This window comes from Heptranchias perlo, chromosome 29 (assembly GCF_035084215.1).
Source record: "Heptranchias perlo isolate sHepPer1 chromosome 29, sHepPer1.hap1, whole genome shotgun sequence".
In the NCBI taxonomy this organism is placed as follows: Eukaryota; Metazoa; Chordata; class Chondrichthyes; order Hexanchiformes; family Hexanchidae; genus Heptranchias; species Heptranchias perlo.
Window position 1 is genome coordinate 9698216 of NC_090353.1, and position 27602 is coordinate 9725817.

Sequence of the window (27602 nt, forward strand, 5' to 3'; positions counted from 1 at the left end):
TATGGGGTAGGACATTTAGGACTGAGATGAGGAGTAATTTCTTCCCTCAGAGGGTGGTGAACCTGTGGAATTCTCTACCACAGACGGCTGTGGAGGCCAAGTCACTGAATATATTTAAGGAGATAGATTTCTAGATACAGAAGTCATCAAGAGGTATGGGGAGAGAACGGGAATATGGTATCAAGATAGAGGATTAGCCATGATTATATTGAATGGCGGAGCAGGCTCGGAGGGCCGAATAGCCTACTCCTGCTCCTATTTTCTATGTTTTTATGTTTAGGAGGTCAAAGACAGGGAGGGGATCGGGGTGTGGAACCTGAGCCTGGTCTTGTTCAACCTCTTATAGTTGACAGTCCTGTGAGGATGAATGGTCTTTGGAGGGTGGAAGCATTGGGCTGTCAACTAAGGCATTGAAAACCAGGTTCTAGGTCAGGATACCATGAACCCCTGAAGACAGGACAAGAATTTTGCTTTAAATTTATATTATTGGGAGCCAAGAGGACCACAAAATCATCTAGGTTAGGGAGGAAGGGGAGGGGGGAATTAGCCAGGGTTCCTGCGACCGATAGCTGTCTAGTGACTCCTGCTGTAAAGTGTACTTGTGATGGTGACAGGTGATTTGCTGCTCTCAAAGTTGAATGGCTGACTGATACTCAGTATCTAGACTCACAGATCAAAAAAGACCAGTTGGGAGAGATAGCGGAGATAAATCGGAGACAACACCAGAATTGCAAATTGGGCAGATAACGGTTCAAGTTTGGTTCAGCTCGGCTTATCTGCTGAAACTCAAAGTCTCTGGCTCTAGGTTTGTGTGACATCAGCCACTTTTAGGTTAGCAATTATGATCAGCTGATGTTTGTGTGTAATGTAACAAAAGACCAGCAGAGGGAGTTCCAAATCACTGAAAAGAGAGGAAGCAGAAAGATCTTGGTCTCTTTTCAACTGATGGTGAGTGGTGTGGAGGATCGAACAGTTCAGAATACATTTGAAAAACATTTTGTAATGTGCTGAAACCAATTTTTGAAATAGCTAAATACAATGAAAAGAAACAAGATACAGAATCAGTGGACAGTTTCACTGCAGTTTTTGACTATTTGACTGATTGTTGTATACTGTCCCTACCGACTCTCCCTTTGTACTGTTTGGCTAAATACTGTCCTCTATGGGACTCTCTTCGCAACCTCTGTCCTATTTGACCCTGAGCTGAGCTTCCGACGTAATATCATCTCCATCACAAAGACCGCCTACTTGTACCTCTAAGTCAGTCTCCGTCCCTGCCTTAGCTGTTGAAACCCTCATCTATGCTATTGTTATCTCCATACTCTTATTCCGATGCTCTCCTGGCAGGCCTCCCATCTTACACCCTCCATAAACTTGAGCTCAATCAAAACTCTGACGGTATCCTAACCCACTCCAAATCCCACTCACTGACCGACATTGGTGCACCAACACCTTGATTTTAAAATTCTCATCCTCATATTCAAATCCCTGCATGGCCTCACCTATCTTTGTAAACTCCTTCAGCCCTACAACCCTCCAAGAACTCTACATTCATCCAACTCTGGTCTCTTGTGCATCCCCCACTCCCTTCGCCCCATTATTGGCAGCCATATAGGCCCTAAGCTCTGAAATTTTTCTCAACCTCTCCGCCTCTCTCTCCTCCTTTAAGACCCTCCTTTAAACATACCTCTGTAACCAAGCATTTGATCACCCATCCTAATATCTCCTCCTTTGGCTCAGTGTCAATTCTTGTCTGATTACGTTCCTGTGGGATTTTTTTTTACATTAAAAGGTGTTATATAAATGCAAGTTGTTGTTGTTCTGTTTGGCCACACAGTGTCCCTATAGACCCTCTCCTTATACTACTTGGCCAAACACCGTCCCTAAGAAACTCTGCCTGACAAAATGGTTTGAGATATTATTGTCGTGAGTTTCCAAACTCAAACTGAGAGGTTAGTTAACCCTTGATAAAATACCAACCCCAGCGAGACAGTGAAGCTTCAAGGGACAAGTAGTGCTCAGGCAGCAGTTGGCGGGGGAGCAAATATCGACCAATTGGAAATTGACCACAGCAGAATGTAAAAATACAACAGCCAAAATATAATACCCCCCAAAAAAATGACAAAGAATCATAGAAAAGTTACAGCACAGTAGGAGGCCATTCGGCCCATCGTGTCTGCACCGGCTGAGAAACCAGCCACCCAGCCTAATCCCACTTTCCCGCATTTGGTCCGTAGCCCAGCAGGTCACGGCTCTTCAGGTGCACATCCAAGTATTTTTTTTTTAAAATGAGTTGAGGGTTTCTGCCTCTACCACCCTCTCAGGCAGTGAGTTCCAGACCCCCACCACCCTCCGGTAAAAATAAAATTCCTCATTTCCGCTGTAACCCTTCTACGAATCACTTTAAATCTATGCCCCCTGGTTACTGACCCCTCTGCTAAGGGAAATATTTCCTTCCTATCCACTCTATCTAGGCCCCTCATAATTTTGTACACCTCAATTAAATCACCCCTCAGCCTCAGGAAAACAACCCCAGCCTATCCAATTTGTCATCATAGCTAAAATTCTCCAGTCCTGGCAACATCCTCATAAATCTCCTCTGCACCATCTCTAGTGCAATTACATCCTTCCTGTAATGTGGTGACTAAAACTCTGCGCAGTACTCAAGCTGTGGCCTAACTAGTGTTTTATACAGTTCCAGCATAGGGGGTGGGAGACCCCAGAGGAACTTGTGATAGAGTTGGGAGGTCCCCAGTACACTTGTGTCTGGCGAGTGAAGTATATTGCTGGAATTACGAGATTGATTTCTGGGATGAGGGTTATCCTATGTGAGATTGAGTAAAATGGGCCTATATTCTCTGGAGTTTAGAAGAATGAGAGGTGATCTCATTGAAACATGTAAGATTGTGAGGGGGCTTGACAGGGTAAATGCTAAGAGGTTGTTTCCCCTGGCTGGAGTGTCTAGAACTAGGGGCCACAGATTCAGGATAAGGGAACGGCTATTTAAGACTGAGATGAGGAGGAAATTCTTCAGAGGGCTGTGAATCTTTGGAATTCTCTACCCGAGGGCTGTGGATGCTCAGTCATTGAGTATATTCAAGGCTGAGATATAGATTTTTGGATCTAGGGGAATCAAGGGATATGGGGATCGGGCAAGAAAGTGGCATTGAGATCGAAGATCAGCCATGATCTTATTGAATGGCGGAGCAGGCTCGAGGGGCTGTATGACCTACTCCTGCTCCTAGTCCTTAGGGACATTTCCATGTGGTAAAAGGGACATGCAGTTGGTAATATTTCAGTGGGAACCAGAAAAGAATATGAACATACCTTTCTGGGCATGGTAGAAAGGGAGAAAAACCCATGCATAGGAAAACTGTTCCTTAGAAAACCTCAGGTTGTACTTCTAGTTAAATATAGTTGGACTACTGTTTGCAGTTTTGGGCTCCACACTGCAGAAAGGATGTTGAGCTAATAGATGGCAACGCAGAGTCACTAGGGTGCTGCCTGTTTGAGGGAATAAAAGTACAAAGAAAGGCTTGAAAAATTAGGTCTGTTCACATTAGAATAGGAGATTACAGGGTAATTTAATAGGTGTTTAAAATTATGTAGGGATGGGATAGGGTATATAGAAATAAATTGTTTCCAGTGATTGAAGGGTCAAGAACAAATGGACATAGATATAAGATTAAATTAGGACAGAACAGTTTTGTATTTTGAGAGTCGTGAGGCTGTAGAGTGCACGACCGAAGTTAGTGTTCGACATGCCAACGTTTAAGAATAGGTTAGATAGATGGTTGAAGGAAAAGGGAATAAAGGGATATAGGAACAGGATGGTTACGACATTAAGACTACCGTTAACGTGGAGGATAAACACCAACATGGACTGGTTGTGCTGTTTGCATGTTATAATTTCTATGTAATTCTGTGTAAAATACACAAGAGACATAGACTGACTGCTGGCAGGCTTTATTGCATTGCTGTGCACTACGAATACATTCAGGCCATTGTCTGTATGTTAGACAATGTAGTTACTCAATATATCAATACATTGTTACTGTACACAAAGAGCAAAGCTATTGCACATTTTATTTAACTATTGAAGCATGTGCCGTTATTTCATTCCAGGAAAGATTTTCAGCCCTTTCTTCCAATAAGAGAGAAATTTAAGGTGTCAGCCACGGCTCAGTCGTAGCACTCTCACCTCCCAGCCAGAAGGTCATGAGTTCAAGTCCCACTCCGGAGACTTGAACACACAATCTCGGCTAACGGTCCAATACTGAGGGAGTGCTGCATTGATGGAGGTGCCGTCTTTCAGATAGGAGGTTAAACAGAGGCCCCATCTGCCCTCTCGAGTAGATGTAAAAAAAATCCCATGGCACTATTCAGAGAAGAACTGGAAAGTTCTCCTGGCCAACATTCATCCCTAACCGACACCAGTAAAACAGATTACCTGGTCATTTCTCTCATTGCTGTGGGACCTTACAGTATGTAAATTGGCTGCTGCATTTCCCCACATTGCAACAGTGCCTACATTTCAAAAAGTATTTCATTAAGCGTGAGGTTAATTAATCCAGAGGTTATGAAAGGAGCTATATAAATGCAAGTTCTTTCTTTCCATTTACCTTCTTTCTCATTACATTTGGCGCCTAATCCTCCATTAACCACATTAGCAAAGATACATCGAGACAGACGGCAGCAATGATGCATAAGATCAGCAGCTCCAGGCAAGCGATTGATTTCTTTAGGTGGAGTTTTAACCAGCTCCACATTACACACTTCAACCTTCACATTACAGGAAACATTGCAGTTTTGGCGATTGCACAGTGATTTTCCTTATCTTTGGCCATGTGGACATAGCCCTGGATGCCCCAGGTTTTATTCCAACTAAAATGAAAAAGAGGTCTATGTTAGATTTCTATTGAAACACATCTTTAAACAGAAGATTTAAATAACAGTGGTTAACAGAATTTTTCTACTTCAGATTACTGCTATTTTAAAACAAAATCTCTGATCAGGCAGACATAACTTCTTACCAAAATGGCAGCACCTGTCATAATATAGCACTCCCTTAGTACAGCACTGAAATGTCAGCCTAGGACTTATTTGTTCAAGTCCTTGTGCAGAACTCAAACCCACTGCCATCCAGGGGACGGAGTATAGCAAGTGAGTCAGGCAGATACTTACATACCAGAGTTGCTATTGTATAGCAACTCTGCAAGACATGCCAGATCATCAACACAGATACCACCATCACACGAGAGGACACCACCCACCAGGTGCACGGTTCATACTCCTGTGACTCGGCCAACGTTGTCTACCTCATACGTTGCAGGAAAGGATGCCCCAGAGCATGGTACATTGGCGAGACCATGCAGACACTGCGACAACGGATGAACGGACACCGCGCAACAATCGCCAAACAGGAGGGTTCTCTCCCTGTCGGGGAACACTTCAGCAGTCATGGACAGTGAGCCACCGACCTTTGGGTAAGCATACTCCAAGACGGCCTTCGAGACACACGACAACGCAAAATCGTCGAGCAGAAATTGATAGCCAAGTTCCGCACCCATGAGGACGGCCTCAACCGGGATCTTGGGTTCATATCACACTACACGTAACCCCACCAGCGAACAAATGTTATCTGTTTTTAATATAACGGGTCATTGACTGTCTTCCTTCTCTTTTTTTTGGGGGGTTTGTATATTCGGTGGCCTTTTAGGTGACACCTTTCTGTCTGCTCACTGTGATTGCCTTGGCAACGGGCAGTAATCACCTGGCATTGTTCTGTGATTTTCAAATGCGAAGGATTCGAAAATGTCATTTCCACACCGTTCACCTGAGGAAGGAGGAAGCCTCCGAAAGCTTGTGGAATTTAAAATAAATTTGTTGGACTATAACTTGGTGTTGTAAAATTGTTTGCTATTGTATAGAGTGGTGATTAACATTTTTTTTTAAGTCAAGTTTTTCTCTCCTTCACTGTACTATGTACAAGTCTCTTACCTGTAAGATTATTGCAAGAAAAAAGAATTACCATCTTTGTCACTTTTGAGGGAGCTAGAGTTTTTCATTGAGGGACCAAGGCCCAGGGCCAAGGCCCATGGTGCAGAACACCACCAAAGTTGAAAAGGGTAAAAGAAATAAGGTACGTCAGGGTGTAGTGATTAGGTGAGGCCAAGTTTGTGGTTTAAAAGCCTGGAAGACATAAGGAAGCAGTGGGAAAGAACTAATTGGATACTGTGCAATGAGTCTTGATGAGTCAGTGGAGATGCAAGGAGGAGGAATTTGTTGCATGGTGTCCATAGCAGTATCAATACAGAGAGAAGAACTAGCAGCACAAGGTGACACGCGCTCAGATTTTCCCAACCTCCCTGTGCAGAAGCAGCCCATTGCATTCAGTAGCACGGATTCTCCATTTGGATTGACCAAATTTTCAGCCAAATGGAACACTGTGGAGATCCGTTGAGCTGGATCTCCACCCTTCTTTGCACTGTGCTTACATTTTCAGTCACCAAAGAAACAGGTCCAGAAAGGTCCCAACTGAAACACGTGGCTGCTTTGTTGTATATAGGAGTGAAGAGCACTCACTACCCTGCACACACAAGCACTAGAGAGGGTTGATGAAGGTAATGCAGTTGATGTGGTGTAGATGGACTTTCAGAAGGCATTTGATAAAGTGCCGCATAATAGATGTTAGCAAAATCGAAGCCCATGGGATTAAAGGGGCGGTGGCAGCGTGGATATGAGACAGAAAGGAGAGTAGTAGTGAATGGTTGTTTCAGACTGGAGGGAAATACACAGTGATGTCCCCTAGAGGTCAGTATTAGGGCAACATCTCCTTTTGATATATTAATGAGCTGGACTTGTGTATAGGAGGCAAATTTTTCAGATGACAAAACTTGGAAATGTAGTTAACAGTGAGGAGGATAGTAGCAGACTTCAGGAGGACAGACAGACTGGTGAAATGGGCAGATGAAATTTAATGCAGAGAAGTGTGAAGTGATGCATTTTGGAAGGAAGGATGGGGAGAGACAATATAAACTAAATTGTATAATTTTAAAGGAGGTGCAGAAACAGAGACTGGAGTGGGTGGGGGGGGGGGGGGTGTATGTACACAAATCTTCGAAGGTGGCAGGACAAATGATATGGCTTTTAAAAAAGCATACGGGATCCTGGGCTTTATAAATAGAGGCAGAGAGTACAAAAGCAAGGAAGTTGTGCTAAACCTTTATAAATTACTGTTTAAGGCTCAGTTGGAGTATTGTGTCCCATTCTGGGCACCACACTTTAGGAAGGTTATCAAGGCCTTAGTGAGGGTGCAGAAAAGATTTACTAGAATGGTGCCAGGGATGAGGGACTTCAGATACGTGGATAGACTGAAGAAGCTGGAGTTGTTCTCCTTAGAGCAGAAATCTCTAAGGGGAGATTTAATAAAGTTGTTCAAAATTATGAAGGGTTTTGATAGAGTAGATGGCGAGAAACCGTTTCCACTGGCAGGAGGGTCAATAACCAGAGGTCACAGATTTAAGATAATTGGCAAAAGAACCATGGGGGAGATGAGAAGAATTGTTTTACACAATGAGTTGTTATGATCTGGAATGCACTGCCTCAAAGTGTGGTGGAAGCAGATTCAATAGTAAACTTTCAAAAGGGAATTGGATCTATACTTGAAAAGGTAAACTTTGCAGGGCTATGGGGTGAAGAGCAGGAGAGTAGGGCTAATTAGTTAGCTCTTTCAAAGAACCGGCACAGGCACGATGGGCCGAATGGCCTCTTTCCGTGCTGTAAGATGGGGTCATTTTAAACCTAACTCACTGGGTGGGAAACCCATGGGATCAGGTGGAACGCTGGTTTTACACCCTGCCCAATATTTCTCTACAGACTTCAATGGAGAGTAACATCGGGAAAGGGTATAAAACCAGCGTTCCACCAGATTCCGGGTTTCCCGACAGGCAGGTTAGCTTAAAATTGCCACAACAAAGCTAGGACTGATATCATGAAGTTGTTCTTCTCAATAGACTCCCAGATAGAGTAGTGGTATTAAAATCCTGAAATTACTTTAGGATCAATTGGATGCTGCAATGGGGGAAGTGTAGGTTATTTCTGGATGGATGAACTAAGATGGGCCAAATGATCATCCTCAACCTTAAATATCTTGTGATCGACAGCAGAAATCTTTTCTTTTGACAGATGCTGATAAAAACAGAAAATGCTGGCAATTTATTTCAGGTTTCTAGCATTTGCAGATTTTTCTCTCTTTTCAATTTAAAAAGCAGATAAAGTGATCCTGATACGTAACTGGAGCAGTAAAAGATTGGGTAAACCTTCCAATCCCGCAGCTGAGCCTGCAGGACCAGTGTGTTGAAAGCTTTGCATTTGCACAAGTTGGAAATGGTCAAACCCCCCAGATCACCTGGGGTTGACTTCATTATATATTCATTGTTATCTCTTGACCTGGATTAGGCCTGTATGCTGGGAGCTTGCTGAATGGTGTGGGTGGGAGGGAGGGAGGGAGGGAGAGAAATCAGTCATAGCCGCAGCTTATAAGGGGCTGCAGCTTATTCAAAAGTCATTTTGCTGGCAGCAGAGGCACCACAGGCAGCAATGGCACAGTGCCCAGAAAGACCCGAGCTTTCAGTGATGCTCCTGCAAGAAAGGGGCCAAAGGAAGTGCCTTGCTTGTCATTGAAAGGCACTGCTCACACAGGAGAGGTGTCTACATTGTGTGTGAGGAGGAGGTGAAAAAATTCAGAGGACCAGAGAGCAAAGAAGAAAATCTACTAAGGTGAATGGCCAGTTGACAGGCTCACAGAAAATAAACTTATAGAATTTATTGCACAGAAACAGGCCATTCGGCCCAACTGGTCTGTGCCAGTATTTATGCTCAACATGAGCCTCCTCCCACCCTACTTAATCTAACCCTATCAGGACATCCTTCTATTCCATTCTTGCTCATGTACTTATCTAGCTTCCCCTGAAATGCATCTTTGTTATTCAGCTACTCCAAGTGGTAGCGAGTTCCATATTCTAACTACTCTTTGGGTAAAGAATTTTCTCCTGAATTTCTTATTGGATTTATTAGTGACTATCTTATATTTATGACCCCTGGTTTTGGACTCTCCCACTTACTGAATTTCCTTCTCCTCTAAGCCCTTTAAAAGGCATCTACTCCCAAGGCTATGGGGAACTTGTTACAAATTTACTTTTTCTTTCGCATGCAGGTACTAAATTCAAGAAGCCCCAACTATTAGGTCATTTTCTCCTAGTCAGTTTCTTGCGACAGCTGCCAATCACTCATAGCGCGAGGTCAATGTGTTCATATCATCGATCTCCATTTTCACCTGAGTTCCTGTCAATCACAGAGCCAGAGGTACGAGGTAGAGTGGGACGGGGTCAGTGATATGAGAACACACACCTTACACTCCTATGCTGTGAGAAATGTAACATCTCAATCCCAGTACAGATTTGTTTCCTTAGACTTTGCCAGTATATACACATCAAAAAATTCACAGCTTTAATTATAGATAAAATTAAACTCTGCAACAGAATTAACTCGTTTAATGTATTTTTAACCTTATTATGGGATGTACCTGTTCTTAACGATCCAATATTTTCTCCCTTTATCGATTCCATATCCAACCACCAGCATTGCATGATTAGGCTTAGTGGAGCTGCATTTTGGCTCATTATAAATACCTGTAAGAAGCACAAATATTATCTGTACAATTACAACATTTTAAAATGTTTCAGCAGATACCAGTACCCTGGGCTTTTACAGCAAAACAGAACTTGCAGTATATTTGATAAGGTGACTAAATATTATTGAACATTCTGATCATTTGATTGGATGTGAATTGTCCGAGACTAACTGAACTGTTTCGAACGCACATCCCTTTCAGTGTCTGTCAAGAATTAGTCAGGAAAAAGCTCAGCCATTCTGGCTGGTGCCTAGCTGGAGGTTTCATCACATAACCTCCCACCTCAAACTGCCCCGCCCCCACACTCCCATCATTGGTCGCTTGACACGTCAATCCTTGCAGCGACTCGCCTTCCTACGCCAATTGGAAAGTGAACAGACTCTTCGTTACCTGGTTGAATCAAACAGCCTTTTTTTCCCCCCCATCTTTGATTTTTTTTATGCCTTTTATGATTTTTCTTCTGGGTTGCTTGCATTATTTCCTGGAGACTCCAGCACAATTCAGGAGGGCTGGTGATGGAGTTGGAATACATTTATCGACCATCTCAGATAGAAAAACTTTTAAAAATAAAAATGCCACATCTGCTCTGCCCACTATAGTACTGGGACAATGAAAGTGTGAAAGATGGAGCAGAAAAAATGTTCTTGTGGCTGGATACTTGTTCTTTTGTAATGCTAAGCACTATTTTTAATGGACAATCTCATCTGAATATAAATGGATCCAAATTTAGCCAAATTAGGGAACTTGAAACTAAACTCAAAACGGCCCTATTCAAAACATTTCAAGATTTTAGTTCAGAAAACTCAGTGAGGTGTGTATAAGACAGACAGAAGTACCCATGTTACACAGAATGCATTGTACAAGTACCAATTCTTTATCACCTCATATTGGACAGCCTCAGTTAGAAGCTATACAGTAGGGTTGGACCTTGCTCAGTGACTATGGCCTCATCTCAATCCAATTTAAACAACCGCATTACATATTAACAACCAGATCTAGACTTCACCACATGATTCTGAATGAGGAGAAGGAAATGGATAAAGTATTGGGCAGAGGACAACAAATGCCCAGGAGTGTGTTGCATGGCTGTATTTTCAATTTATAACATTTCGACCTTCAGATTTATTATAAAGCTTGAGTGGTTCATGAATGTCGCCGAAACAACAGTGCAACATACACATTCATTTTCGGCTTTCGTTAAAACCTTCCTGATCTTTGTGCACAAAAGGTAGGTACGGTGTTGGGTGATATGCCTTATGGTCACCGTGATCACCGTGATCACCTGGAACTCCTTTTCATTGTCTTCGGGGGTTGGAGAGGAATTTCCCAGCATTCATTTTCTCTGAATTGGCCCAAAGTTTTTTTTAAAAATTTGTTTTTTTGCCTCTCCCAGGAGCTTACATGGCTGCTGGTAGGAGAGAACACACTGGGGGTTCTGGGACAGGCTTGCTGGACCATGTGCTCTTTTCCTGTCCATTTTTTCATATGTTGGTATCAGCTTTCCTTTAGAGTTTGGACACTGGTGTTCAGTGTTTCTACTGCTGCCAGTGTTTTCTCAGCACCATTACACTGGCAGAGTGTGGGCACATCTACTATGTCATAGGACAGGACAATTTTTTTCTTTAATTACAAAATTTAGAAGCTAGAACAAGTTTACAATTGCGCTGGTTGACTGGGAGAATTCCCTACTGAAGAATAATGCCCTGATTCACAGATATACGTTTAGAACATATACAATACTGTTATAATCCACCAGAGTGTTAAACCCTGTAAAATTGTCTATAACTTTTCAATAAAAGACCCTTTCCCGTTAGATCTTCCTGTCAGAAATGTGAATCTAGGTCCATAAACTGCAGCTGTAGAAAAGAGTTGGTGGCAAAACAGAAGGTGAAAACTCCAACCCCAAGAATATTTGGTAATGGGAGGCACACAGAGCAAAGAGTAAAACAATATCTGGGAGTGTTTTGAATGATTAGGGCACAGAGTTCTGATAAAGAGCTAAGTTTCTAACATTCTCCCAGTAACTGGTTATCCTGTATTTAATAAATGGCTAAAGTGTGATGCTCAGTGGCTTCTTAATGGAATATATGTTGAAGATCTTGTTTCTTACCTGATTTATAAAGCATGAAAGATTCGTGGCTTGCATCTACAGCAACAGATATGGGTCCAACCATAGTGACCGCACAAGCTAAAAGAGTTTCAGAATTTTTTGGAATTATCTCGACACCGTTGCAATTGGTGACAATATCATTTTTGTTAAACTTGCATCTTTGACCAACCTAAAGTATTAAAAAAACGGAAAAAAATGTTTGCACCACACAAAATAAATTGAAACGGGTCAGCAAATTAAGTAATGAGATACAACCTCAATCACTCTCTTAAAAATGGTGTTAAATGGATTTAAGAGTTACCATTGCAACGTAGGGATAACGTTTCTCAGAGTTAATGCCATTGTGTTGTACATATTCCAAGGCACTATGTACAAATCCCCCAGAACATCCATGGCTTTTCTTGTCACAATCAACCAGGTTCTGCTCACTCAGGGAAATAAGCTTGCGTGTTTTCTTAAATAACTGTCCCTCTAGTGCTCCGGTTGCACCGAATGCCCAGCATGAGAGACAATCTCCCTAGACAATGAAGAATCACAGTAAGGAGAAAAACATGTGTTATCTTCCACATAAAAACATATATGCCTCGATATTAACCACCCCCCACCCTTCCCCCCCAACGACGGGCAGGTTTTTATGGCACCGGGTTTCGAGCCGTGCGAGTGTCCCGTCTTGGAGAGGTGGGACACTTCATTACCGTATTTAAATCATGCTCCCACAGTACAATTGGGAGCCTGGTTTAAATGTAACTGCTGCTGGCCGGGTTTCCCAGGATCCAGGAAACCCGGCAGCAAAAGGGAGGCGGGAGCTTCTGGCTCCTCAAGCAAACCTTCAGCCTTCCTTCTGCCCATCATGGTCTCTCTCTAGCCCCTTCCGCGATCAGTGACCCCCCCCCACCCCCCAAAGACCCAATCTGTAGCTCCCTCCCCCTCCACCCACAAAGACCCAATCTGTAGCTCCTCCCCCCCACCCCCAAAGACCCAATCTGTAGCTCCCTCCCCCCCAAAGACCCAATCTGTAGCTCCCTCCCCCCCCCCCAAAGACCCAATCTGTAGCTCCCTCCCCCCCCCCCCAAAGACCCAATCTGTAGCTCCCTCCCCCCCCCCCCAAAGACCCAATCTGTAGCTCCCTCCCCCCCCACCCACCCCCAAAGACCCAATCTGTAGCTCCCTCCCCCCCCACCCACCCCCAAAGACCCAATCTGTAGCTCCCTCCCCCCCCACCCACCCCCAAAGACCCAATCTGTAGCTCCCTCCCCCCCCACCCACCCCCAAAGACCCAATCTGTAGCTCCCTCCCCCCCCACCCACCCCCAAAGACCCAATCTGTAGCTCCCTCCCCCCCCACCCACCCCCAAAGACCCAATCTGTAGCTCCCTCCCCCAAAGACCCAATCTGTAGCTCCCTCCCCCCCCACCCCCAAAGACCCAATCTGTAGCTCCCTCCCCCCCCAAAGACCCAATCTGTAGCTCCCTCCACCTCCCCCCCCCACAAAGACCCAATCTGTAGCTCCCTCCCCCTCCCCCCCCACAAAGACCCAATCTGTAGCTCCCACCACCCCCCCCCCCAAAGACCCAATCTGTAGCTCCCTCCCCCACCCCCAAAAGACCGAATCTGTAGCTCCCCCCACAAACCTGTCCTCTCAGGTGGACATAAGGGATCTGTGGCACTATTCAAAGAAGAACAGGGGAGTTCTCCCAGTGCCCTGGCCAACATTTATCCCTGAATGAACATCACTAAAAGAAAGGCAGGCTTGCATTTATATAGCGCCTTTTCATGACATCAGGGTGTCCCAAAGCACTTCCCAGCCAATTAAGCATTTCTTTGAAGTGTAGTCACAGTTATAATGTAGGAACAGGTTATCTGGTCACTTATTTCATTGCTGTTTGTGGGACCTTGCTGTGCACAAATTGGCTGTTGCATTCATCAACATTACAACAGTAACGACATTACAACAGTAACGACATTACAACAGTAACGACATTACAACAGTAACGACATTACAACAGTAACGACACTTCAAAAGTACTTCATTGACTGTAAAGTGCATTGAAGTAATCAATCTCCCATGGCAATGCTCACGATTCATCAGAGGAAATAATATCGATGATTTTTTTGGGTTTAGTACCCAAAAATTGCCTTAAAAGAAAGACACATTCATATTGCACCTTTCATGACCTCAGGACGTCCCAAAGTGCTTTGCAGCCAATGAAGTACTTTTTAAAGGATAGTCACTGTTATAATGTAGCACACGCTGCAGCCAATTTGCACACAGCATGGTCCCACTAACAGCAATGTGATTATGACCAGATAATCTGTTTTAGTGATGTTGATTGAGGGCTAAATATTGGCCAGAACACTGGGGAGAACTCCCCTGCTCTTCTTCGAAAAAGTGCCGTGGGATCTTTTACATCCACCTGTGAGGGCAGACAGGGCTTTGGTTTAACGTCTCATCCAAAAGACAGCACCTCCGACAGTGCAGCATTCCCTCAGTGCTGCACTGGAATGTCAGCCTAGATTTTGCGCTTATGCACAAATAAAATGTGCACTAATCATTTCTCTCCCGCTCTACACCTGAACAGTAAAGTTCCTGTACGGCTTGTCAGCTGATTGAACCGGACTCCACCTGAACAGAATGCAGTAAAGTAAACTGCATGCAAGTGACTGTCAAAGGCCTGTGCACTCAGATTTCCTGCTCCATCACTGGTGCAGTTTGGAGGTTATCCACTCCCAAAATAACCTGGCACTATCTATCTTAAAGGGACTGGCTGCTCTCAAGAAAGGTCTTCATTTTTGCCTTTTTGAATAAAAAAAGTTTTGCTGCTTCTCTACTTGTTACTGTTTGTTAGTCCTTTACAATTGGTAACAGAGGCTTTTTGTGATATGGGTTATTTGGAGGCAGATGAGAGGAACAACCACAAACTCTCGACAGCTGCTAAAGCCATTTGCCTGGGCCTGTCCTGAGCAACTAATAACTGTCGCCCCATCACAGAGTAGGGATTTCCTGTTCCCTGACTGTACAACTGCTCCATGCCAAGAGAATAAAATGAGAAGCCTCACAGGCAAACCAGCACTGTCCTCCTTTTCCCACACCAACATTCTTCAATTGTTTCTCCTATTCCTCCAACTATTGCTTGGCACACATCCACCCAGTTACCAGCTCACTGCAAAGCAGACTGCAGGGGTGCCCGGACTTCTGCTTGCGTTGCTGCAAATGTTGCAACACTGCAAATTTGCCCTCTGGATACAGAAAGCTTTTGTCCAGGTAAAGTACAATTTCTTACTCCCACTGTGGATGTCCTTTCATGACATATTCAGGCTAAGGATCAAAATTCTCTATTGCAATCACTCAACTTCTGTGAGCACTTATGATTTCTCCTCCCGTACATTCCCCCATCTGCTACTTGCCCTGACTGTTGAAGGTAATTTGGTGCAATTTCTGGCATTTTGAGGCCTATTTTAAATCTGCTTTTCAACCCAAAAATAGTTTATTCCAAAAAAAGTTACACAGTTTAAATCTGAGTGAATGAATTAACTTTATTGGGACTCTAACCCCAGATAAATCATGTTAGTAAACTGAACCCTTCAACGATACACCTATAATAATCCCAACCAGCAGTGCATTCCCCATTCACAGGATAAAAGGGCCATTATCGCATCTGTCCCTGTTCAAGATCCCATGGCAGCCCAGAAGCAGGTGGTCAACTATCTGGATTGAAGGTCTGCAGCTTTAACTATTTGAAACAGACAACTTTTAGTTTTGAAATAAAAACAGAAAATGCTGGAAACTCTCAGCAGGCCAGGCAGCACCGGTAGAGAGAGAGAAACAGAGTTAACATTCCAGTTCTGATGAAAGGTCATTGGCCTGAAACGTTAACTCTATTTCTCTCTCCATAGATGTTGCCTGACCTGCTGAGTATTTCCTGCACTTTCTCTTCTCAGTTCAGATTTCCAGCATCCACAGTATTTTGCTTTTGTTTTAACTTTCAGTTTTGAGTAGCTTCAAGAAGGACAAGGAGTTGTCAATAATCAAAGAAAACCTTAGAACTGTGTTCTGACAGAGGGTCAGACCCAAACATTAACCCAACTTTACTTCATTAACTACTGATCAACATGCAGCACATTTCAAAATCTTAATATACCTCAAGCTGGAAATTACTACTGACAATATCGATCGTTTAACATATTAATAGAAGATTCATCTGTCCACTGTTTTAACAGAGGGGTTAAAACATTTTATTAAAAAATGACTGATCTGATTGGTTCTGAGAGCCAACAGCTGATCTGGTTGGTTGATAATCTCCAATCACAGTCATAAAAGCTGCTTTTTCTTGCAAAAAGCTGACAAGTTGCCACTGGGGTTGAAATAAGAACATAAGAAATAGGAGCAGGAGTAGGCCAATCGGCCCCTCGAGCCTGCTCCGCCATTCAATAAGATCATGGCTGATCTGATCCTAACCTCAAATCTAAATTCATGTCCAATTTCCTGCCCGCTCCCCGTAACCCCTAATTCCCTTTACTTCTAGGAAACTGTCTATTTCTGTTTTAAATTTATTTATTGATGTAGCTGTTCGCCAGCTGATGGGTTGGCATGTAATGGCTCATGGCGCTCTCTGCACTGCTTCCAGCACTTGAATGTCTCTCTTGAATCTTGCCGATGAGAACTGGACAGTACGCAATTAAGTCAGACCGGATCACTGCTTCCTCTGACTTGTATTCTACTGTTTTGGCTTTCAACATTCTATGGGCTTTGTGGATTGCTGTTTTGCACCGCTTTCACACGTTCAGCATCAAGTCTACCAAAACTCCCTCGCCTCTTTCAACTTCATCCGTAGTTACTTGGCTGTTTGCGCCTATCATTCCCTCCAAACTTCTCTCTTCCTGTATGGATTAGTTTCCACACAGGAATAAGACTGCAAACTCAGTCTCAGGTGCAGTGTTCTATCCTACCACTTGGTGGAACAGTGCCCAACAGTATGATACCCCACACTGATTAACACAAGAGGAATAAATCATCAACTTCATTTAAACAATTATAAATTTTCAAGAAAAACAGATCCTTGGAACTTATCTAGCGTGATTAGATGTTATTTTAATACTGATACATTTTAGCCATGAGCTGAAATTTTAGAACAGTTTATGAAAACATGGGGATGTATTTTTTTTGGAATAGGGAAAGGCCATTAAATCCAACCATCCTGACTAAATTTTGCCAGATCAACCCCACCCACAGGGCTTATCATAATCCCCCATCTCTCCTCTCTGAAGAAACATAATTGGTAACCTCCAGAACCCACTGATGCTGTTTGCTGCAGTGGCTTTTCCTGGAAATTTATTTCACAGCTCTGTTGCCCTTTGCGTGAGTGTTTTTCACCTTTCTTACTCCTAATGTCTCATCTTGCAACCTGTGTCTCTTTATTTGAACCCTTTGCCATAGTGGATAATTTGCCTGAATCGACTGTCATTTTCCTTCATGCAGCAAGAACTGGACAACATCCAGGCTTGGGCTGATAAGTGGCAAGTAACATTCGCGCCAGACAAGTGCCAGGCAATGACTATCTCCAACAAGAGAGTCTAACCACCTCCCCTTCGCATTCAATGGCATTACCATCATCGAATCCCCCACAAACATCATCCTGGGGGTCACCATTGACCAGAAACTTAACTGGACCAGCCATATAAATACTGTGGCTACAACAGCAGGTCAGAGGCTGGGTATTTTGTGGCAAGTGACTCGCCTCCTGACTCCCCAAAGCCTTTCCACCATCTACAAGGCACAAGTCAGGAGTGTGATGGAATACTCTCCACTTGCCTGGATGAGTGCAGCTCCAACAACATTTAAGAAGCTCAACACCATCCAGGACAAAGCAGCCCGCTTGATTGGCACCCCATCCACCACCCTAAACATTCACTCCCTTCACCACCGGCGCACAGTGACTGCAGTGTGTACCATCCACAGGATGCACTGCAGCAACTCGCCAAGGCTTCTTCGACAGCACCTCCCAAACCCGCGGCCTCAACCACCTAGAAGGACAAGGGCAGCAGGCACATGGGAACACCACCACCTGCACATTCCCCTCCAAGTCACACACCATCCCAACTTGGAAATATATTGCCGCTCCTTCATAGTTGCTGGGTCAAAATCCTGGAACTCCCTTCCTAACAGCACTGTGGGAGAACCTTCACCACATGGACTGCAGCGGTTCAAGAAGGCGGCTCACCACCACCTTCTCGAGGGCAATTAGGGATGGGCAATAAATGCTGGCCTTGCCAGCAACGCCCACATCCCATGAATGAATAAAAAAACAATAATTTCAACTGGGTGGCCTCAAAGTCTCCTCTCTCCCAAAGAGAACATAACTTGCATTCTTTAACCTTTCCGCATAACTTGGATTCCTGGCTCTCAGTCAACTTCACTGCTCGCCTCTCAAGGGTAATAATAACCTTTCTACGACTGGACACGCATTACTGTAAATGGGATCTAACCAATCCCTTGTATCAGCAGCGCCCAAGTCATAGCCTATGGGCCAAATGCATCCCATGAGCTTGATCTGAATATCAAAGATCCTGCCAATTCTGTTCTTCAATCCGGCCCATGAAGAGCGAGAAACAAACAAAAGACAGGTGGAGAGAGATGACGGGGGAAGAGACTGGGAGAGATGGGGAAGAGAGAGGGAGACTGGGAGAGATGGGGAAGAGAGCGGGAGAGTGGGTGACTGGTGGAGAGGGGGGAAGTGGGAGAGGGAGAGAAGAAAAGCAGGCTTCGGAGAGGGAAGGATCGGGGAAAAGGAAGGAATAGCATGGGGGCCTTGCATGGTCACGCTTTTTTAAAAAAAAATCTATGGGGTCTCATGTATTGCATATGGCCTCACAGTTGTGTGAATGGGGAGTTAGTCTTTTATGCATGGGGATTGCATTTTCCTGCATGGGGCTGGGGTGGCGGGGGGGAGGATCACATTAATGTGTAATCATTTGCAGCCCACTCACTAGTTTCAACACGTTTATCCAGCATCCACTCCCTCCACCACCAGCACATCATGGCTGCAGGCTTCATCAGCAGCACCTCCCAAACCTGTGACCTCCACCACCTAGGACAAGGGCAGCAGATACATGGGAACGCCGTCACCTCCAAGTCATACACCATCCCAACTTGGACATATATCGCCTTCGTTCATTGTCGCTAGGTCAAAATCCTGGAACTTCTACCTAACAGCATTCTGGGAGCACCTTCACCACATGGACTGCAGCAGTTCGAAAAGGCCCACCACCACCTTCTTAAGGGCATCTAGGGATGGGCAATAAATGCCGGCCTTGCCAGCGACGCCCACATCCCAAAAAATGATTTAAAGAAAGCCCCCAAGCTCCAAAAGGTTGTACATCTCAGACTTGTACAGCAATAGTGTACCTCTGTTGATCTTTTACCTTATCCCTCTGCTAATTCATCCCAATACCTTATTTATTTGTTAGCTGCAGCTAAACACTAGCCTGAGACTTTCACGGCTTTGTCCACAATAATTGTAGGTTTCCCTCCTGATCAGCACACTGCACGACCATCCCATTAGACACAGACGCGTGGAATTTCACAGGGTGGGGGGGGGGGAATTCTTCCAATTTCCTGCCATAGCTTCAGCGGAAGGTTGTCAGAAACTCCAGAGAAACAGCGTAAATGGTTTGTTTACACCGTATCTCCACCGAAGTTACAGTGAGAGATCGGGGATCCTCACCAAAGATCAACCCTATACAGCCCCAGTTAAAACATACTGTCCCCTTTGATGCATACCATCCCATTTAACACTCGCTGTCCCATTTAACACATTACCTCTTTAAATTTCTTACTCCTGTACTAGTTATTTTATAGTTAATCATGTTGAGTTCAATAATTCAAATTTCAGGATTTGTCATACTTAGTATTTTATTTGTTGAGGATAAGTGAAAGGACAGTTATTTTTTTGAAGTTTGTAATCCAATAAACTTTGTCTCCCTATTCTTACCTGGCTCTTCACTGGAGTAACATAGCCTTTTTTACGCCAGTCAATGGTCGCAGGCAGTTCAAAATTCTCTGGTGCTGCAAACACTTTGTAAGTTGAGTTCTCAGCTTCCATTTCATTGAATCCATTCAAACGCTGATTGAACTCCTCAGTGGTCTAGAAAATCAAGATACAAAGATTATTGACAGGATGGAGTGTAAACAGAGAGTAGGGGTTCAGGGTAGCTACTCAGACTGGCAAAAAGTGGGAAGTGGTGTTCACAGGGATCGGTGCTGGGACCACTGTTGTTCACAACTTACTTAATGATTTGGACTCAGGAATCAGAAGTACAATTTCAAAATTTGAGACCACCAAATGGGGGGGTGGGGGGGGGGTACAATTAATACTGAGGAGGACTGCAACAAAATACAGGAAGACATTAAACCTGCAGAATGGGCTTGTACTTGGCAAATTAATTTTAATATAGATAAATGTGAGGTGGTGCATTTTGGTTGGAAGAACAAGGGGGCCACATACTGCTTAAATAATAAGTGTCTAAATGGGATGGAGGAGCAAAGGGATCTGGGGGTACAGATACACAAATCACAAAGTAGCAACTTAGGTTAATAAGGCCATAAAAAAAGCAAACCAAGCACTGGGGTTCATTTCTAGAGGGATAGAATTGAAAAGCAGAGAAGCGATATTCAACTTGTATAGAACCTTGGTTAGACCACACGAAGTACTGTGCATAGTTCTGGTCTCCATATTGTAAAAAGGATATAGAGGCACTGGAGAAGGTGCAAAAAAGTTTCACAAGGATGATACCAAACTGAGAAGATATTCTTATCAGGAAAGGCTGAACAGGCTGGGGCTCTTTTGCCTAGAAAAGAGAAGGCTGAGGGGTGACCTGATAGAGGTCTTTAAGATTGTGAAAGGGTTTGATAGGGTAGACGTAGAGAAAATGTTTCTACTTGTGGGGGAGTCCAAAACTGGAGGTCATAAATATAAGATAGTCACTAATAAATCCAATAGGGAATTCAGGAGAAACTTCTTTACCCAAAGGGTGGTAAGAATGCGGAACGAGCCACCACAAGAAGTCACTGAGGCGACTAGCATAGATGCATTTAAGGGGAAGCTAGATAAGCACAAGGGAGAAAGGAATAGAAGGATATGTTAATAGGGTTAGATGAAGAGCGGAGGGAGGAGGCTCATGTGGAGCATAAACACCAATATAGACCAGTTGAGCCGAATAGCCTGCTTCTATGATGTAGACCCTATGAGACATTACTTTTTAATGACAATTACAGATCATGCATTTATTATATATTAGATATCCATACGGATCTGCATATGTTCTGTTGCTAGAAAATCAATGAATTCTTAATTTCACACAAATGATGCTTTTCTTATTCTGGAAAGACCAGTGAATTAGACCACCAGTCCCAATCAGATAGTTGCACTGACTGAATCAGAGCTCTTAGTGTCCTGGCTTCGCCATGGCATGGAGGTGGCCTCATCTGGACATGAGGGAAGCGTTGAGGAGCTCTTGGTGGACAGTGAACTATTCTTTCCAGTGAGTTGGTGAAAAAGAGGATAAAAATCATTTGTTGATGTGTCTGTACCTTTACCAAGCTCAGAACGAATACTTGTAAGAGGAGAGAGTATGAATGTAGGAGATAGGGATGGAGTTGGCAACTAGTGGATTTCAGTGATACAAACTAATTTAACTATGGTAAGGTGAAGTTTCTTTTCAGTGACCAGTACCTACAGATCCCAAACATGTCTATACACACCAGGTCTCCAAACTGGTTCATTCCCACAGTAAATGTGTGCTTCCCCATTGAGTACTCCAGGTTGTGCTGTTCGACGTATCTCACGTTGTTCTCCCAAATCATTCTCCTGTAGGTCTCCTCATCCTGAAAAAAGGTTCCACCAAGTCAAACGCTAATTCTTCAACAATTAAAAACCCAAAAGAATGGTCAGATTTTTTTTATTGAGAAACCTAAGGGAAGGGACAAGGCCCACATAAAGGACAATATGAAAGCTGAAAAGAGTAGGAGAAAAGATGAGATAAATGCATTACTAACATCAAGCCCATGTTTTAAAAGACTAGATTGTAGGAGGAAGGGAGGACTGAGGAAGGTGAGGAATCTACAGTTTTGGATCCTAAGGAAAGAGTTGCTGTAAAAGATTCAGGGAAGAAGAAGAATGGGTACTTGAAGTTTAGGAGGGAGGAGAGGAAAGATCAGAGAAGCAATGACCAGCATAATATTTACAGTATAGAAAGATAGAATAGGGGCAATACAAAGAGAGGGAGTATAAGAATATGGTTTGAAACAAGCATAGACAAGGATACCAGCTCGCATAGCACCAAGCATCTTAACAAAAGGGCGGACGTTAACAGTGAAAGGCTACGTAAACAGTAGACATGGTGGGAGCTATGCAAGGCCCAAGTGACTACAATGCAAAAAAGTACTTCATTGGTGTAAAACACTGTAAAGCTATATAAATGCATGCTTGCTTTCTTTGAGACGGCACAAGAGTGGGGTTATGTCACAAACATCAAAAATTGAAATTTGTTTAAGTAAAAAAAAGATAGTCTATGATGGAATCAAGGAGAAAAGGAAAGTGTCACAAGCTGCAGAATGTGTCCTTTTGTTTTCCATGCACTCTCTCTTCAAAAAGCCTGTCCTCATTGTGAGTGCTTTCTTTTCGATGTTGCAGGATATAGCTCCTTTTTAATGCTTATGTGTTTTTCTCTTTGATGTAAGATTACAAAGATTTTATTCAGCTGTGAAAGCAATTATTTTCAGTATTTTTACAGTTTTTTTTGGAAAGGCATGCCTGAAGAACGAAGAAATGAAAGATGATTTAATTTATTGGGTTTTAGTAAGCACGTACTATATTGATCATTTTATCTGTTCTGTCTTGTGTTTAATTTTGATATTGCTGAATTAAAATTGGACTTTGAGGTTAATCAACCTATCAAATTGTAGAAACCAGACTTTTGTCGTGGCCACAGTGAAATTCTGGTTCTTATAAATTTAAGTGTGAGACTCTCAAATTCTGGACATGAGATTATCACATGAAAATTGGCATTTTGAATTTCTTAAATGCTTAATGTGTTGAGTATTGGAGGGTGTGAATTGATGTGTAAGGAGTTATTGTTGTGTGTAACTGTAAATTGAAGAACGATATCTTGTTATCTAGCACAAGGCATCAATTTTGAAAATTGAGATAATCATCTTTGTTGTACTGAAACGTGATAGCTGTTAACAAACTGACAGCACCCCTTTTAGCTTGTGGTCAGAAAAAAGTGAAGGAAGAAAGAAAAGATTAAATAAAGGATATCTCGTATCTCTGACAAGAATTGGGAAATGTTGTGTTGTTGGACTATCTAAGGATTAATAAATTTTGGTCACCTGTTAAATAAATGCTAAATGCTTTAACAATTGGAATTTAATCTGCAACGTTTGTAGATAAAAAGGCCAAGTACAAGCACTCTTTAAAAACAAGACATGAACAAACTGAAATGCGATCTCCCGACATGATAGGTTTTTTAAAAAAAAATTACGAGAAAGCTGTGTTGACATCCATTGACGTATGCTGCGTGAGTCTGATCATATCTGGCTCCATCATTTCTGTTTCTGCAAAGAAGTTAACCCCTTCCAAGGACACCAAAATCTGTTTTTAATTCACCAAGCAACAACCTTTGCATTTATTTAAAAGAACTGGCATAATTTAATTGGATATTTACCCACCGTGACAGAATGAAATCATGAATTGACAAATTAACCCCATGGGCTCACAAGAGCCACAATGGATTTTCTGTGTTTATTTTTAAATCAGGGGACTATGGTTTTCGGGACCACATGAATGTTGATGGTACAGGATTACCAAGAATAGTTCTTTGACATAAAAGTGGCTTCACTAAGATGTGGAGCAACCTTTGCTGGAGAAGAGTTGGTGCAGGAAACCAATGCAGGATCCAGTGCCGTTAAGAATTTAAGACCTTATATGCAGACATCGTCACAGCATGGTGAAACTTCAGACTTGGAATTTGAAAATTCAAAATTACGCAGAGAAGGAAAAAGCAATCAGCCTTGATCAAATTTCTTCTATACTTAACTAAGAATATACCAAGTCACTTTTCCTCTTTTGAAAATGTTTTGATTTGTTTTGCTTTGACCTATTTATTTTCCGAGACAGAGTGCTTATGGGGGGGGCGGCGAGGCGGGGGGATATATCCAAAAGTAATTACAAGCACTTCTGTCTACTGTAAGCCCACAAAGCTTGGACATAATTGGTTTCTGAAATTGGAATTTATAAGAAAAATTGATATGAGTTCAAGCACGCGAGAAGGGAACATTTATCTGTGGTTTTAAGGAGATAATCAAATTATATTTTAAAATAAAAGGAGTCCAGTCTAAATGATCCCTGTCTAATGCTGTGTATCAAGTAAGAAAGTATTTTTGGTTGGGGGCAGTGGAATAAAACTGTACATTGACAAGTCCCGTCAGTCCAACAATACTGCTCTCTGGAATTGTGAAATGATGGAACGGACTCAGGTACAATGTAGCTGGATATTTTGAGAAATAAAAAGCGGTCCAAGAAGAATTTAAGTGAAATAAACAACAAAAATGTATTCTGATATCGGACCAGTCTGTAAATGTTATATTGGTCAGTAAAGTTCCTCCAGGGCTCATGATAGAGATGAAATGGTAATATGGATGTGTAAAATTGGATCCGAGGAAGTGATTGAGATTATAAGATAGAAACAGAGAAATTACACCACCAAATGGGAACTTTTTTTAAAAAAAAGTAATCGCCCTGGGTGATTATGGGTAAATAAATCACCTGGGCATGATTTATCAAAATATATCAATCTGGTATAAATGTACAATCCAGTGAAAGTCAGGAAAGTGTAGTTGAGAATATTATATTTCTAGCTTTCTCTTGGAGATATTTGTGTCCTTTGAGGAAACTGCATTCAATAGCCTGGGCACTCCGAGACATTGGGACCATGCAGGGGGAGATAAGCAAAGACCTCCAGACACCCCCGATCTTTTGATAAGATAACCCTAAAGCCCAAGAATGGCTACAGTGGACATGAAAGAATGTATGTTGCCATCAATTGGAAACAAAGGCCAGGATGAAGAACATGATTATAAAGGCCTATGGCCTGGAGATATTGGAACCACTCTTTAAAAAGAGCAGTTGCTCTTACAGGATTGAATCTTACTGGACACATGAAGTGTGCCATGGAAAACACATTCGCCAATGAGGAAAAAGAAACTGGCCAGCAAAAAGTTAATACTGAAGAATATTACTTGTGATAAGTTGCATGTGAGGCAACTAGTATGCAGAAATGTGTGATGATGATGCACTGAAGAATGGGTCTCAAACATGCTCAGTTACTGAACAACAGCACGACATGAATTGGTTAATGTGGCTCAGGAGAGTGAGAAAACCTGTTAACCAAGGCACAGACACATGCTCCGTAGAGAACCTGATTAATTAATGAAGCAAATCAGGAAACATTAATTTCAATCCCTCTGATTGGTACCAAAGTAAAAAAGGGACATAGTAATTTGGATTTCCAAAAATCAGGGTTAGGTTCCTTTCAGTTAACAATGAAATTTGGCTCGGGAGAAATAATACTTAGCAAAAATATCCACAAGATGGATATTAGTAAAAGGAGAGCTGGAGAATCTTATAACTCCATGATTTCTTGATAATATCATACGCTGTAGCTTTCTGTATTAACCAAATGAAACTTAGAAACAACATATATATGTCTATGTGTTTACGTAAACCTAATGTTGATAAAATGTAAACTCAAGATGATCTTAGGCAAGATCAAGGAGATAGTTGAGGGTTAAAGTGAAAATTGAACCAAAGTGTTTTCACTCAGGTTCAAGAGGAGGGGGATGAAAAAAAGTGGTTTGAAACCAGCATAGACAAGAATAACGGCTCGCATAGTGCCAAACAGCTTAGCAAGAGGGTGGATGCTAAAAAGAGGACAAAGTTCAGTATCTCTGAGAAAGATAACTTACAGAAATCCAAGAGGTCATTGAAAGAATGCTGAGGCATTAGAATGATGAAAACAACCAAGATGTGGAGATGCCAGTGATGGACTGGGGTTGACAATTGTAAACAATTTTACAACACCAAGTTATAGTCCAGCAATTTTATTTTAAATTCACAAGCTTTCGGAGGCTTCCCCCTTCGTCAGGTGAACGATGTGAAATGAAATCCTCGAAATGAAATCGCATTTATAATTCACAGAACAATGCTTGGCGAGTACAGACAGTTTTTTCAACTGCCCGTTGCCAAGGCAATCAGTGTGCAGACAGACAGGTGTTACCTGCCAGGTCTCACAGTATATTCTGAGAGACCTGGCAGGTAACACCTGTCTGTCTGCACACTGATTGCCTTGGCAACGGGCAGTTGAAAAAACTGTCTGTACTCACCAAGCATTGTTCTGTGAATTATAAATGCGATTTCATTTCGAGGATTTCATTTCACATCGTTCACCTGACGAAGGGGGAAGCCTCCGAAAGCTTGTGAATTTAAAATAAAATTGCTGGACTATAACTTGGTGTTGTAAAATTGTTTACAATTGAAAACAACCAAAGTCAGGAGACAGTCAGTCAGATAGTTGCTAAGAAACCACATACCCTAAGACCTGATATCAGTGAAAGGCTATATAAACAGTAGACATGGCGAGAGCGAAGCAAAGCCAAGGTGGAACAAACTGTTTATGCAGCAGAAATAAGGGATAAGGTAGCCACATTAACATGGTATGGCTCATCTTTGGTTGTTTTACACAGTCAGCACAGTGGGATGATTTACAACCAGGAGATAAGGACAGAGATGCTTACGTGCAGAATAACACAGCCAAATAGTATAAAGCCAGGCCATGCTCCCTCCCAAAAGTTAGCGCTAGAGAGGACTCTAACTTTTGGGAGGTCGGAAGTCCAGTGCCCAGGCAGCCCATGGAGGTCAGATCTGATCTATGAGTCCAGGGAAGTAAAACCAGGTTGCATTGATTGCTTGTCATTTAATGTAATCTGAAGACAGTTGTATAATAACTATAATACTGTTGAGTCAATCTACTAAAGTTATTTTATAACCACTTGTATCATGTGGCAGTTATTGTTGAAGGATTAACAACCCTTTTGAAGTGACAGTAATGGGAAAATCCACTAACAGGGGGCTAAAGATCAGGAGAGAAGGGCTACCTGTCAAACTACAAGTGTCATTGAGTATCCAGTCTCGGAGTGAGAGAGACAAAAGATATAGACCGTGCGAGACGGAGCGCGAGATAGAGTGAAAGAAATAACAAAGAAGAAAGAGTGAGAGAGAGAGAGAGAGAGAGAGAGAGAGAGAGAAAGAGCGAGCGAGAGTAAGCACAAGAAATTAAGTTAGTTCTGGAAAAAATCTCCCAGACATGGGGACAGTAATCAAGTCTTGGGCAGATTTATTCTTTATAGAGAGTTAAGAGTTGAGAGTTGTTGAAGAGGAGAGGTTTTTGGTACAAGAGAGGAAACAAAATTAGTCTTCCCTGGGACTAAAACTGAATTTGCTACCAGTAAGTCAACATTTCAAAAACTGTCTAAAATTTGATAAATCACTTCCTCTCTGGGCTAACCACCCAGCACAAAGAGTTTTCTGGCTCTTACCTCTTTGTACTGCTTCTCATGTTGTGATTTCCAGCTCATCCAGCCTTCATCCAATGTTGGGTCAAATGTGGGAACAGAGGCTGCAGCCAGAACAAAGACCACCACACAGTCCACAAACAGAGGGAACTTCATGATGGACAGTCTGATGGA

At 42.7% G+C, this 27602-nt stretch overlaps 1 protein-coding gene across 1 annotated transcript; it reads right to left on the reverse strand.

Annotated features, from left to right (window-relative positions):
- Positions 1-3956: 3956 nt before the first annotated feature.
- Positions 3957-27602, reverse strand: LOC137299383 (procathepsin L-like). Its single transcript, XM_067968083.1, has 7 exons — positions 27453-27602; positions 21561-21683; positions 19792-19944; positions 12106-12321; positions 11805-11973; positions 9587-9692; positions 3957-4884 (listed from the first exon to the last, which is right to left on the reverse strand). The coding sequence occupies exons 1-7, from the start codon at positions 27582-27584 to the stop codon at positions 4785-4787; spliced, it is 999 nt and encodes a 332-aa protein (XP_067824184.1). The 5' UTR covers positions 27585-27602; the 3' UTR covers positions 3957-4784.